This window comes from Eurytemora carolleeae, unplaced genomic scaffold (genome assembly GCF_000591075.1).
Source record: "Eurytemora carolleeae unplaced genomic scaffold, Eaff_2.0 scaffold483, whole genome shotgun sequence".
Classification (NCBI taxonomy): Eukaryota; Metazoa; Arthropoda; class Copepoda; order Calanoida; family Temoridae; genus Eurytemora; species Eurytemora carolleeae.
Genome location: NW_019396384.1, coordinates 116,844 through 130,888, shown reverse-complemented (window position 1 = coordinate 130,888; position 14,045 = coordinate 116,844). Strand labels below are relative to the sequence as shown.

Here is a 14,045-nt window from a genome sequence, read left to right as displayed (position 1 = left end):
CCCCCCCCAACACACAGTGCACGGGAATGGGGGTACAAATGTACACCCTACTTTGCTCTGTAAAAAGTGACAATAAATATCGAAATTAATTTGTAAATCACACCCCTAGTATTCTTATAAAAGGCTTACTGTTGATTCCCAGCATATACCCCAGACTGTACTAGTATGTGAGGATAATGTTGCTGTACTAATCCAATCATCGTCCTCCTCCCTGAAAAATTAAACTCGTTGTAAAAAATACTGAATGTATATCAGGTTTTCTCTTAGATTTAAAAAGTAAGAAACTCTTCAGGAAAAGAAAAATTTATCTGTAAGCCCTCCCCACAAAATTTATTTCTTTATTTATTATGGCAATATTGAATACTAAAACCAGGCATAGAATTAGACAGCACGCCCGGCAGCACCTTCGTAGTTAAAGTATACAAGGTTATGTTCAGGTTGGCCTAATATTGCTAAGCAATCATTGATCATTGATGTAACCAGTGCTTAGGATCCGGATCCGGATCCGTTGGATCCGCAAGATTTTGGCTGACTGGATCAGGATCTGGATCCGCAAAAATATGCGGATCTACGGATCCGGATCCAAGGGGTAAAATGTCAACCAAAAACTGCAAAAAAACCTTTTTTACTCCTAAACCCCAAATCTGAACTTTTGAAAAAAAGAGATTATAAAAATTTCCTCATTTCTAAATGGTTCATCAAGTTTTAGGAAAAAACAAGCGAAAAAAACATAAAACAAAAAATTTGAAAATAATTTTTTGTTAAAAAATTCATTAAATTTGTAAGAAATGACCTGGATCCGGATCCATTTTTTTCCAGTGCGGATCCAGGATCCGGATCCGCATCAAAATTAAATGGATGATCCTAAGCACTGGATGTAACAAAGCATCGGGAAAAACAAGTTTAAAACTTTTACATCCCCCCCCCCCTATAAAAAACGTACAAAATCGAACTCTAACTAATTGGAATAAAAAGTCAGGAAAATGTGAAACTAATTTTTAGAAATACCTGTAAGTTTTTATATTGTTATCATAACTACAGGAGGCTAGAATATCAAGAGAAGGATGCCAGGTTACTCGCTTAACATCCTGAAACATATCAATCAATCAATCTACTTACCTATCAACATGGAACAGTTTGCCGGACTAAATAAAAGAGTCTGATTCTTAAAACATATTCAAGAACAGTTCAGTATCGCTTTTTAATTACCAAAAATGGTATCTAGGCGAAACCAAAACAATATAACAATATAAAATACAGATAAATCTAAAGCTATGTTGGTTGTAAGAATGGTTGCTTTTCACGAACAGTCTGCGATAAGTTACTTTTCTGCATAAAAAGTGTTTTTATTAAAAGCTCATTCAGAATTCAATCATCATTATTCAGTTCTGGGTTTTCAATAATTCCAAAATTAAAAACTTACGATGGAAGACTTCTTTTCACCCTATCCCCAATATGAATGGGGGAGTGTTTCCCCCCCCCCCCTCCTATGATTTTGCCCTTGAAGTTGAGATAGGGGAGTGTGATACATGGCCCTAGTCCAACTTTTCAAAGCCTGCTCATAACAAAAAATTAGACCTAAAGCTTGAATAGTTAGGGTGGGAGGGGGGATTTTAAAAAAGTAAACAGGAAAAATGTTCAAAAATACTTATTTTTACTTTAAACAAATATTAACACGCGGTTCCCTGGGTTCCTATCTTTCGTTTGATATGCATAAAGCCATAGTGAAAACATTTTTATTTTTGAAGGTCATTTAGGTCATTAGAGGTCATTAAAAGGTCAAAAACTGGATTTTTTGCTGCTACTGTATTCCTGGGGTTCCTAGCTTTTAATTGGTATGCAAAAAGCCATAGTTAAAACATTTTCATTTTTGGAGGTCATTTAGGTCATTTAGGTCATTAGAGGTCGTTAGAGGTCATTAGATGGTCAAACACTGGATTTGTTGCTGCTAATGTATTCCCTGGGTTCCTAGCTTTCGCTTGATATGCATAAAAGCCATAGATGAAATATATTCTATTTGTGGAGGTCATTAGAGGTCATTAGAGATCATTAGAAGGTCAAACACTGGATTTGTTGCTGCTACTGTATTCATGGGGTTCCTAGATTTTAATTGATATGCATAAAGCCATAGTTAAAACATTTTCATTTTTGTAGGTCATTTAGGTCATTCGAGGTCGTAAGAGGTCAAACACTGTATTTGTTGCTACTAATGTATTCCCTGGGTTCCTAGCTTTCGTTTGATAGGCATAAAGCCATAGTTAAAACATTTTCATTTTTGGAGGTCATTTAGATCATTAGAGGTCGTTAGAGGTCAGTAGAACGTCAAACACTGGATTCGTTGCTGCAACTGTATTCCTGGGGTTCCTAGATTTCGTTTGATATGCATAAAGCCATAGTTAAAACATTTTCATTTTTGGAGGTCATTTAGGTCATTAGAGGTTGTAAGAGGTCATTAGAAGGTCAAACACTGGACTTGTTGCTGCTACTGCATTTCCTGGGTTCCTAGCTTTCGTTAGATATGCATTAAGCCATAGTTGAAATATTTTCTATTTGTGGAGGTCATTAGAGGTCATTAAAATTCAATTTGATTTTAATTTAGGAATTTCGAACACTAATTAGGTGTGCAGCCAAAAAATTGGAAGATTTGAACCAAACATGAAGGCAGCCCCCCCCACATCAAACATGCCAACTCCACCATCCCCTTTGTTCACAACTATTGAAAAAGTGAAAGTTTTAGCGTTCTAATGTAAGCCGTTTTTGAGTTATTAAGGATGGGTACCTACCAACCCCCAACCCCCCAACTAACACATACGACCGGAGTCTCCTCTATATAGACTTTGAACTCCGGGGTCGATAATCAGTTATCTCAAAGATTTTAAACTAACAAGAACTCTTTACAATGGAGACAAAACCAATCCTAAAACAAGAGTTCCATTTGGAAAATTCTAAACCGGACTCTTTACTTGAAGCATTATTGGATGCTGAAGTGAACTCAATAAACTGGGAACCCGGGAAGCCTAGTTCTAATGTCAGGACTTTTCTAAAATACAGAGATGATCAACAATATCCTGCGGATTATTCCTATCAACCTGTGTCATCTCCTGAACCTAGTTATCAAGTTCCTATTACAGCGTACTCCACGTTATCCCGACCAGTACATCTTCCACCCCGACAGTTCTCCTATTCTCCTCTATCAAGCCAACCCTCTCCCAGGGAGATATTTTCCTCTCCACATTATCCTGAACCTAGTCCAGTATACAGCCAGGTTCCTGGTTCACCACTCTACACTCAACCTGGTTACCAAGATGATCAAATATATTCTCAACCTTCTTCATACACTCAGGAATACGATCAATCCCAAATTAAACACGAGTACCAAGAGTACTCCTCGTATCCTGATTACCAACACGAGTACTCAGAGTACCAGGGTTCCCAGCCTAGTTCCCAAACCTCGGATGGAGATATTGTGATACTAGTTTCACAGGATGAATTATCCTATGCGACTCCGTTCTCCTGTATACCACCCGAGTACTCGGTACCCTATGATACTAGATTACACAACGAACCAACAGCAGACAATTACCAACAACCCAATGCCGCAAACACCCTAGGTTCTGATTTTACTTCGCAACCTGCTGAAGGTGTAACCGTGGCTCGAACAAGCAACTGCGAACCTGAGAAGAAACGTCGCCTGCCTCCACATTTCCTGACTAAGTGTGTGAACTGCTTCACAAGCCAGACCAGCCTGTGGCGGAGGGATGGTGAGGGTAGACCTGTATGTAACGCCTGCGGACTCTATTTCAAGCTTCATGGTAAGAAAAGACCAGCTAGTTGGAGGAGGGATGTAACCAGCTCAAGAAAACGAGATGTTAAGAAGAAAATGAAAACACCAAAGTGAACTGAGCTGTTAAAATAATGTATCGTACTGGAATAAAAGCTTAAATAAAAAAAATTGTTTTCTTTATTTTTAAAGATGTTAATTAATTTTTAAAAGATCAAACCTGATAAGTTATTTTGTTAGAATCCTTCACGTCCTTTCGTTAACTCCTAAACTTTGCATCTTTTCTGAAATGCAAAGCATTATCGTATTAACTCCCAAAATTCCAAATTTGTTGATTAATTATTCTTCTGAATATTTTCATATTTATCACAGTTGTTCAATGTTATCTCTGTAGACTCCAGATCTTTGTGGTTTCATCATCGCTACAGCTTGCAACCAAATCCGGGTTCTGAACAGTAGAAAAATATCAGATTTTCAAAATAAACTAAATATAATTGGTAGTCCATTTGTCTTTTATAATTTAACTGATATTAACCATTAAAATCGTTACAAACAAATCCTTTTTTATCGAAGAAAGAACTGAGATGCACGAAAAGTTCATAAAAAGGTTGTTTTGTCGTGTATTAAACTATTACTTGCTAATGAAATTCAGCTTATTGTTTATTCAGAATTAATAATAAATTATAAACCTTAGGGTTCCATCGTATACAGTTAACATCCATATCGTGAGCATTTTCCTCAGTAAGTTCACAAACCCATTCATTATCAATCTCTCTAAATATCAAAGAAATTGTTACAGAAGTGTAAAAGATCGAAGATAAAAATCTTTCAATCGCCAGTATTTAACCGATTCAATATTTATTCCATTTAAGGTTGAAGAACAAGCAAGAATCCAAAAATAATGTATTCAAAATATTTAACATTTTTTTATGAATGTGTGGACTGCGGATTTAAGTTATCAGACATAAATATTAAATACTAGGCTTTTAGTGCACTTCATCCTTTTTTTTACTTTTAATTGTGGCTCTTTCTGTGAGCATCTTCTAATTGCTCAGTATATAACACCAACAACCAAAAATTTCGCGGATTTAATATTTTTTTTTCGCGCATTTCAAAAACTTAAGATATACATTTTTTGTAATTTTGATCATCAATAAACCTTCATGGGATCATTTTTGGACCCGATCGGTTCAGCCGTTTTGACGTTGATTGGATACAAACGGACAGACAAGCAAAGTATGTATATAGAAGCTATGCAAACTGCCAAGATAAAATTTTATTTTAGTTTCCGACCTAAATATTCTGATTGCATCATCTCCTCCAGCCGTAACAATATAACCCTGAGAACTCCAGTCTAGATCATAAACAGCTCGGGGATGCACTCCAGCTACAAAACATTAATATGTCATCAACAAAATCAAATTATAGATACACACACATAGGTGCATAATGTATATTTGCTTTAAAAATCCACTCCCCCCACCTTCTTTTGAAAATATTAATTTTCCTTTAGTAGTCAGCTTTGTTCTTGGGGAAAATAAATTCCAATTTAAAAAAAAAACATTATTATACATCCCTGCATAGATAGAAAATATATCATCTGTAGACAATTTGAATTAGGTGTTAATTAATTTCATCAAGCTTGATTTACCTATTGTGTAGTCACATTTCCAAGCCGGGTCCTTGCCCTGATAAAATACAGAAAAGATCAAATAACAAGAAATCAATTTACGTTGGCAATTGCAACTTCATTTTCCTATTGAAGTGTTACTTTATCATGAAAACCTGAGAAAACTTACGGACTTAAAGAAGTTTGTAAATTTTGGAGGAGAGAGAGAAGAAAGGGAGGTTATGTAAAATGGTATTGTCACTTTTTAAGAATTAACAAAAGTTTACCTGGGTTGGAATTCCCTCTTTATTCCCCGGTGGGAATTGCTTCCAAACTTTGACTGATGTATCCTCAGAACAGCTCGCTAACCTTTCCCCCTTCAAATAATAAATGCTCATGTTTTTACATAGGAAAAACCATTAAAATGTTGGATGTAAAAACATCGAGATTTGAACGCAGGGTGTACAATTTTTATAGGATTATTGCCGTGTGTAACAGTACAGCAATTTACCCGAGTAAAAACAGGGGATAAAAAGTACCTGTGTATGTGAATGAAGAACACTGGCACACATATAATCATCATCCTCTTTATCTACGTCCCATAACCACACTGAAAACAAGATTTTTTTTTATTTGTTATGAGTATATATTCAAGAGAAGTTTTTTTCTTAAAAAAAAAAAAAAAACCAACAATAAGAATTTTTTGTACTTTGTTTTGTTCTCATTTATTTCGATACTTTTTATCAAAAGCTTGGAAATTGCCGACAATCTAGATTTTTTTTGGGGGGGGGGGAATAAATCCCTATTTTTTTTGAGGGGGGAGAGGAAGTTTTACCTGATTTATCCCTGCTACAAGTGGCTAGAAAGTTTCCAGACGGAGAAAAGACTGCACATTTAACCTCGTTCTCATGCCCTTCTAGTGTAACAGTACATTCCCAGCTTCCTCCATTTCGGTTCCAGACTGCAATTGTTCCTGAAACAGAAACTTTGATGCAGATTTTTTTATATTTCAGACTTGACGTCGGCGCCACGGTTCAATCTTAGGAGGTAAGATACCATAAAGGTGTCTGAGATGGAAAACTTTTTTCTGATTTAGAGCGTTAAATCCTATAAAAAGATTGTGCAGTGGATACTCTGAAATCAAATAAAAGTAGCTGAGTTTAAGAGCTATCCCGTAAAAAATGTTGCTCTCTGGATCAATATTTTTCAGAGAAATGCAAAAATAATAATAGCAAGACGAAACTTTCGCTATTTTTTCAGCAATAAAATCTAAAATAATCAAAATTATCAAGAGAAAAAAATTATTTTAAAAGCTGACCGTCGAAGCTTGCAGAAGCTAAATATTTTCCACAAGGAGACCAGGAAACACTTCTCACTGTCCTAGTGTGACCCTCCGCCAGAACAGTGGAACAAGACCAACTTCCGCCTTCCCTTAGCCAAAGGCGGACAGTTTTATCCTCTCCTGACGTAGCAAGCATATCACCTAACAAAAACAATAAGAGATAATTCATACAGTTGACCAAATCTAAACTAAAAAATTCGCTAAGTGCGAACATACCTCATATCTAAGAGATAAATTAATCTGTTAAGTGGGGAGGGGAACTTATTATTCGCCACCCTTTGATCAAAAAACGTAGTTTTTTCCCCTAGTTCTAACCTTGAGGGTTCCAAGCACAGCACCAAACCCTCCCTGTGTGTCCCTTCAAAACATGTTCTTGAACCAACTTCATCTGAAATATATATTTTTAAATATCTAATATACATTGTGTAAAATAACGAATGAATAAAAATCTACAAAAAATCTAGAAAGTACAGATCACAGATTGTAACACAGAAATAGTGTTTGGAAAAATTATTAAATACTGAAAACATCACATAAAAACTTAAAAAGTAAGGACGAAATCCTGCTCCTGGCTGGGGTAGATGAGGTTGTAGCAATGGAATTCCTACAGAGCCTGTTTCTCAAGAAGGTGGCAACCAAGAGTAATCAACTTGCCTTTCAGGGAAGGAAGAATACAGTTGACAGAAACATAATGATTTCCTCTGCATCTTATTCTCTCATGAAATACTCAATTAAAAAAGATTCTAAAGAATAGATTAAACAAAACCAATGGACACCGAGATACCTAAAACCAAGTCAAATAATTTTCTGTTAACAATGTTTAATGTATTTTTTTTTTAACATTTAATGTAAAATACTTGGAGAGGGATTTTAGTTCCGTCTGAATTATTCAACTAAAAAACTCTTATTCAATTGTTAAGATGAAAATGTAGTTGTAAAAATCCCACCAAATCCTGGAAAGTGTTGATCTCTATAATCTATCTGTGAGGAATGTAGGAATATTGGAATGAAGTGCGGCATGCGTTGGGAAGGTTGAATGCAGTGTGATAGGAAGATCCCAGACAAGGGTCTCAATATCCAGCTTGGTGGGGCCCTGCCACTCTACCCCGCCTTCCTCCTCCGGGATCTCCTGCTTCTCCAGTCGGTTCACACTCGTTACAAACTCAAAATGAAGTCTGTAATCAACTCTATAAAAAATAGTTCTTATTTGGAGTTAAAATCTTCAATAAAATTGATAATAATTAAAGTAACTTTAAAAGGAAAGTTTAATTATATTGAAATGAAAGGTTAATTATATTGAAAGGAAAGTTTAAGTATATTTAAATGAATTTAAAAACACAAAAAATTTAACACTTATAATTTAGAAGAGAATTTAAACATTTTATCACGCTTATGTTGAAACTTGAAGATGTTAAAGGTTCAGGATTGCAACGGCTTTTAAAATGAGACTATATTTAAAGTTTGAAGTAAAATAATCCCGTTGTTTTCCAGATTTATTTCAAGAGTTTAAGAAAGCATTTTGTAAGATTTATGTGAATTGGACCAACCTGCAAATATTGGTTGAGAAGGACGGAGTAAGATGAAGAGGAACAGGCAGTATAAGATGAGAATGAGAGAATCCAAGGCACACCTCATGCTGTTTACTCTGATTCACAATCTGAAACAGGAAAATTAGGATTTATACAAGGACGGGTGTTGGGAATAAAGATAAAAGGAATCGGAACAAGCAGAAAGAAATATCATACATTTCCTCCACTTTTCTTCTAGTCAACAAAAAAGTTTTCAGCATAATGTAGATGATTTCATGAAAATAAGCATCTCTGCATGAAATCATTCTTTTTTACCAAAATTTTAATTCAAATCTTATCGACATCAAACATTGCAATCCTTAAAATTAAATGTTACCTTTTCCTGCTGATCTTCTTTTACTTTGAACTCTGGTTCTATAGTTTCCACTTGTTGTAGACTTACAGTGTACTGTACACATTCAATCTAAATGAAAGCTATAAAAAAAAACTTGTGGAAAACTATAAGAAACCACCAACGGGAACATAGAACCTAAAACCATGGCCCGGACACCAATAACTATATGTTCTGAGAAATATAAGGAATTTCCTTAAAAATTTTACTCGCAATAGAACTATCACATTTTCCTACAGAATTGGGATTAATGTTTGCATTTTAACAGTATTATACAAATCACGCAATAGGGAAGTAGTTAAAATAACATTATGAACCCGGGTATTATGAGTCAATCATAGACGATTACCTCGCCCACGGTAAAATCAAAGCTTCCAACAATATCCTCTCCAAGCTTGAAATGTTTCTTGTATAAGCAGAACTTGCACACTTTGCCTCTAAAAAAAACTCAAATTAAAAAAAAAATGGGTGAAATCGCCAAATATATTTAATTTTTTGCCTGCTTTCTTCTTGTCTGCTTCCTACTTTGCATTAGCAATAACAAATAGCTGGCTTTCTTCCTACTTTGCATTAGCAATAACAAATTAGCTGGCCTGTTTCCTACCTTGCATTAGCAATAATAAGTAGCTGGTCTTCTTCCTATCTTGCATTAGCAATAAAGTAGCTGGGATGCTTCCTACCTTGCATTAGCAATAAAGTAGCTGGGCTGCTTCCTACCTAGTATTAGCAAGAACAAATTACCTGGCCTGCTTCCTTCCTTGCAATAGCAACAACAAAGTAGCTGGGCTGCTTCCTACCTTGAATTAGCAATAACAAAGTAGCTGGGCTGCTTCCTACTTTGCACTAGCAACAACAAAGTAGCTGGGCTGCTTCCTACTTTGCACTAGCAACAACAAAGTAGCTGGGCTGCTTCCTACCTTGAATTAGCAAGAACAAAGTACCTGGCCTGCTTCCTTCTTTGCATTAGCAATAACAAAGTAGCTGGGCTGCTTCCTACCTTGAATTAGCATTTAAAAAGTAGCTGGGCTGCTTCCTACTTTGCACTAGCAATAATAAAGTAGCTGTGCTGCTTCCTATCTTATATTAGCAGTAACAAAGTAGCTGGCCTGCTTCCTACCTTGCATTCGCAATAACAAAGTAGCTGGCCTGCTTCCTACTGGTCACCTCCTGTACCGTCTGCATAATAATATCGACAGCAGGATCCTAAATTATTCAACGTTCAGAGAAATAAATGAGCAGATTTTTTCCCACCTTCTTGTAAAATAGCAATGTACCTTAGTGGTAGTTTCCTCTATAAAGGGATTACTTGGTCCCATTCTATCCTCTTCTTCTCGTTGCACACTGCCGTTATACGTGTCTACTGACAAGATCCTAAATACAAATATTCAAATTCATCATTTATTCGTGTTTTTTTTTACGGCTTATCCGTTCTGAACAAATTTTACAGACCCGATCATCTGTCCAAAAACATCTCTGATTTTAAAAGAAGCAATATATTACTGTTTAATTCCTATACCATTCTGAGGAATGATAATTATTAGATTTGCAGCCCAAACCAGTCGATCTGTCGAATCCAAAACGCAAACAATAATGAAAAGGAAAATATCTATAACCTTATGGGTAGTCTATGAAGAGTGGCAGGTTTTCCCAGTTTCTGTGATCCAATACAGAGCTTGTAACTGTACTTCAAGGCGTTTCCTCTAACAAATAAATATATTAAGAAACTTTATTTAAATTTTACATAAAGTAGACGAAGGTGCTTCACTACCTTGTTTAACTTCTAACTTTTGCTCTTCAAGTCCCCATTTTATCTTCATTTTCTCTCTCAAAAAAAACTAATTTTCGCGGATTTTCTCTGTGTAAATTATTGCATTTTTTAAACTTTTCTACATTTTTTTACGTTTGGTGGATGCAGACAGACAAATATAAATATATATATAGATGTAACTATCACTAAGTCTCTACATAAGAATATGTTCATAGAGCAATTATTTAGATGTACTAAGTTTGCCTTTAACAATCCAATGGCAATCTATACACTGAAAAACATATCACTTAAAATTCTTAATGAAACTTTTTAGTTTCAAAATTCCCCCCCCCCCCCTTCCATTCTTAGCTGAAAGTTTGCCTGTATGAAGGAGGGGCATTGTGAGGAATATTCTCCGAGAAAAGAAATTTTTTGATCTCACCAGGACCGATCTCCAAACTACAGGCTAAACATAAATTATTAGTTTTTCTTACAAGAATCAAACCCGACCCCGCCTAATCAACAAAGAGGCCAAACACAAATAGGTTTTTAATGATAAATTTAATAAATGAAAGTTTAAAATTTCAAGTGAATTTACAAAAATTGGAAGATAGATGACGGCTTTTATTCCTGTTTACAAAAATTGGAGGAAAGATGACTGCTACTTCTATTAGTCCTTATTTTTCGTTTCTCATATTTTTGATTTTATTTGTTCCCACTGCTACTTGAAAGATTTACCTAAAATTTTAGTTTTCGTTGATAAAACTGCTAGGCCGGACTCTCCTTGTGTTGGGATAAATGATGTTTTATTCTGGGATTCAACACTAAATTACAAGAAAAAATTATCAACATCATCGTTTCCAAGAATGGATATACCCTTGGGTAAAAAACTTGTTTACACCCCAGGGTATATTCTCTCAATGATTTTTGATAATCTGGGCAGAGGTGTATTTAAAGGGAAGCTATAGGCCCAATTAGTGAAATCTTAAGTTTGCGGGAGTTTATTGGGCCACAACGGGTGCTGCCCCCCCCCCCCCCCTAGAAGAAAAAATGTACGCCTCCCCGGACAAAGTCCTGAATACGCCCCTGGATCTAGGGACAAAAAAAGGAAAAACTGGATACTTTTTACTCAATTTTATTATTTTCCACAATGAAGCGAAAAAAACCTGAAATAAAATTTTACACTCAACGCATTCATAACTAACTTCTCAGAGGGGATGATTTTGATAGAAATATACAGCCCTGAACATACATCAGCCATTTTTATTTATCTATAATATATCTTAACCTGATTTTCCTTGATTTCGGATCAATGTTTGAAATTTTGTCATCACTAACACTACAGAAACAGTTGAGCTGGGCACTAATCCAACCAATGGTTGCAGATTCATCTGAATTATTTTACTTTCTTACTATTATTAGAACTTAAAACTAAAGTTATAGTAATAGGGATGAATTTTCGATGTTGTATCGCCTCCCCTTTACTTTCTGATGCACAAATACTGCGTACATGTATTCAGAATAGGTTATTGTATACATTAAACATGGAAAAATGTTGGCTAAATATCACCAAACAACACATTTTTTAGGGATGCAAAAATATTGGCAATACAAACGTACTTTATCATTATAAAAATCGGTTTTATTTAATATGGTATGGTAAAAAAACACATTAAAAAAATTAAAAGACGACCTTTAAATAATTTATAATCAAGTAGAGTACCGTCTTTAATGTATGGTAGGGTTGGCCGGGTTGATTCCTTCTCCTTATATTCTATACTCCTTGGCCGCAGCCTAGCCTGATCTAGCCGCAGCGCTCGGCCCAGACTAGGACTGCACCGGGGTTGGGAGGGTCATAAATTGTTCTCTTGGACAGACCCTTGCCAACGCGGTAATATTTATACTTTCTAGAAAACAAGACCGTATCGTCAACATTGATAATAATAAAGAAAAGTGTGTTAAGGTTACCTAAAGTGTTTGATATTTTGACCCAACACTCGACATCCTCCCCTGTTAAATAGACTGGACCCCGGACCAACTCAATACATATCTCCATACTTGATACTACGTCTGAAAATTAAATTATATCATGTATGTCCTTATGTAATTTCCTAACAAACAATTTTTGGACCCCCCCCCCTGGATGGATCTTATGTGTATGGCATAAATATTATTGTGGCCGCAGCGCGCCCCCTAACCTGTCCTATAAATATTATTGACCGGCCCCCTAGCCTTCCTAGCCGCTGCGCTCGGTCCCCTAGCCTGTTCTAGCCGCAGCGCCCAGTCCCTTATTAGCCTGTCCTAGCCTCAGCGCTCGGCCCAGAAAGTATCTTAACCTAACCTAACTCTAACTGCTAATTTTGATGAAAATTGTTGAAGAAGTGGTCATGTACAAAATTGATAGGAGTTCAAATTAGACAATTTTCAATTTAATTAAAATTGTTGTTGGGACGTACACAGTAGGCTAATTCTAGTAGTAGCGGAGCATTTGGACATTGCGCATCTCATGTAATTTGCCGCATGGTTTTGTCCGACTTATTTTGTAACTAAAATATATCGTCTTTGCTGAAAAGAAAAATCGATGGTTTATCTTTCGACCTATGCAAAATCCGCTATACTGCACATCCGACCTACTAGCATGTGGTTTTTCAGCTGCTAGGTGGACTTGTGGCCGCAGCGCCCGGCCCCCTTGCCTGTCCTAGCCGCGGCGCTCGGCCACCTAGCCTATCAGCTAGCCGCAGCGCTCGGTCCAGAAATTGTCTTTACCTAACCTAACCCTCAAATAATACAAAAATAAACAGCTGGCGTAGGTCCAATATCGCAGTAGGGCGAAAAGGAAGTAGATCAGAAGTTCAGTATAGGATGTTGTGCAACGATATGTAACATTATACCGACGTGTAGGGAACTACAATATTCTAAGACTGCCTTTTATCAAAAGCGCAGTCCTCATTTTTAAAGGGGATGATTGTCCTCTGAAACGTAGTTCAACACTAGTTTCTCTCTTTCAGTCGCACGTCCATACCCCGTCTCTCAACCACTTATTAAAGGGTTATACCCACAAAGGATTGAGACTGTTCACTGTATAAAGACGATCTGAAACTCATATAATAGGACAGTCAAAAGGTTAAATTAAGTCTTTGGCCTTAAATAGTCTTTTTATGGCATTATTATGGCTTGGTAAAAAATAATCAAGTAATTATAGTTGCAGGAAATCGTGCATATAAGAAAACAGGCAGCTTGAATTCCGTAAAGTCGTCTCTAACGTCTCATCCTTTGTGGGTAACCCTTTAATATAATATACATTTTATACATTATACTGGCGTGGGGACAAGTCTTCTTGCAACCCCTTGAAAAGGAGGGGGAGGGGGGCATAAGACAAATTTAAGGGAGGAGGATAGATTCAGCCTGCTTGTGAATAGCCTCATCAAATTTTAAGACAATGGTGACTTTGAAGTGTCTTGGGCTTTAATTTTACTGCTTTTTAAGAAGTAAATTGACATTATTTTTGGCTTGAGATCGTGAGACAGTGCCGGGGAATGAGGACTAATGATTAACTTCAGGGGACTACTCAGAACTACATCTTGTCTGTCTGATCATAACTCAGGAACCCCTTAACTGATATGCACACTGTCCACTAAACGCTACT

The 14,045-nt window shown here is 36.2% G+C and overlaps 4 protein-coding genes across 5 annotated transcripts in view; 1 reads left to right on the top strand and 3 right to left on the bottom strand.

Moving 5' to 3' along the window:
• LOC111702158 (uncharacterized) overlaps positions 1-4,089 on the bottom strand; it is a 9,398-nt gene extending 5,309 nt beyond the window's left edge. Inside the window, exon 1 of the mRNA XM_023473745.1 lies at positions 4,002-4,089. The gene's annotated coding sequence lies outside the window, so the exon portion shown is untranslated. The remainder of the gene's footprint in view (positions 1-4,001) is intronic.
• On the top strand, positions 2,856-3,993 carry LOC111702157 (transcription factor GATA-4-like). The gene has a single exon (XM_023473744.1). The coding sequence runs from the start codon at positions 2,900-2,902 to the stop codon at positions 3,896-3,898; it is 999 nt and encodes a 332-aa protein (XP_023329512.1). The 5' UTR covers positions 2,856-2,899; the 3' UTR covers positions 3,899-3,993.
• LOC111702148 (probable cytosolic iron-sulfur protein assembly protein Ciao1) lies at positions 4,062-7,140 on the bottom strand. Its single transcript, XM_023473728.1, has 9 exons — positions 7,048-7,140; positions 6,709-6,873; positions 6,226-6,363; positions 5,930-6,000; positions 5,678-5,767; positions 5,433-5,469; positions 5,075-5,168; positions 4,471-4,555; positions 4,062-4,229 (listed from the first exon to the last, which is right to left on the bottom strand). Exons 1-9 carry the CDS (start codon positions 7,118-7,120, stop codon positions 4,164-4,166), a joined length of 819 nt encoding a protein of 272 aa, XP_023329496.1. The 5' UTR covers positions 7,121-7,140; the 3' UTR covers positions 4,062-4,163.
• LOC111702156 (RAB6A-GEF complex partner protein 2-like) lies at positions 7,120-12,488 on the bottom strand. Of its 2 annotated transcripts, XM_023473743.1 has the most exons (12): positions 12,368-12,488; positions 11,688-11,790; positions 11,138-11,223; positions 10,781-10,865; positions 10,266-10,352; positions 9,927-10,023; positions 9,770-9,855; positions 9,002-9,089; positions 8,638-8,724; positions 8,280-8,389; positions 7,680-7,919; positions 7,120-7,386 (listed from the first exon to the last, which is right to left on the bottom strand). In XM_023473743.1, exons 1-11 carry the CDS (start codon positions 12,453-12,455, stop codon positions 7,703-7,705), a joined length of 1,134 nt encoding a protein of 377 aa, XP_023329511.1. In that variant the 5' UTR covers positions 12,456-12,488; the 3' UTR covers positions 7,120-7,386; positions 7,680-7,702. The 2 variants fall into 2 exon arrangements, with proteins under 2 accessions (XP_023329511.1, XP_023329510.1); XM_023473742.1 differs by having other exon boundaries at positions 7,120-7,919.
• Positions 12,489-14,045: the final 1,557 nt, after the last annotated feature.

Coding starts and splice junctions, on each gene's coding strand:
- LOC111702157 (XM_023473744.1), top strand. CDS start 2,900: ATGGAGACAAAACCAATCCTAAAACAAGAGTTCCATTTGGAAAATTCT.
- LOC111702156 (XM_023473742.1), bottom strand. CDS start 12,455: ATGGAGATATGTATTGAGTTGGTCCGGGGTCCAGTCTATTTAACAGGG. Junction 10,024..10,265: donor CTTCATAGACTACCCATAAG/GTTATAGATATT, acceptor ATTTGTATTTAG/GATCTTGTCAGTAGACACGT. Junction 8,390..8,637: donor AAGAAGATCAGCAGGAAAAG/GTAACATTTAAT, acceptor TTCCTGTTTCAG/ATTGTGAATCAGAGTAAACA.
- LOC111702148 (XM_023473728.1), bottom strand. CDS start 7,120: ATGAAGTTGGTTCAAGAACATGTTTTGAAGGGACACACAGGGAGGGTT. Junction 4,556..5,074: donor GATGCAATCAGAATATTTAG/GTCGGAAACTAA, acceptor TTTGATATTTAG/AGAGATTGATAATGAATGGG. Junction 4,230..4,470: donor GTATACGATGGAACCCTAAG/GTTTATAATTTA, acceptor TCTACTGTTCAG/AACCCGGATTTGGTTGCAAG.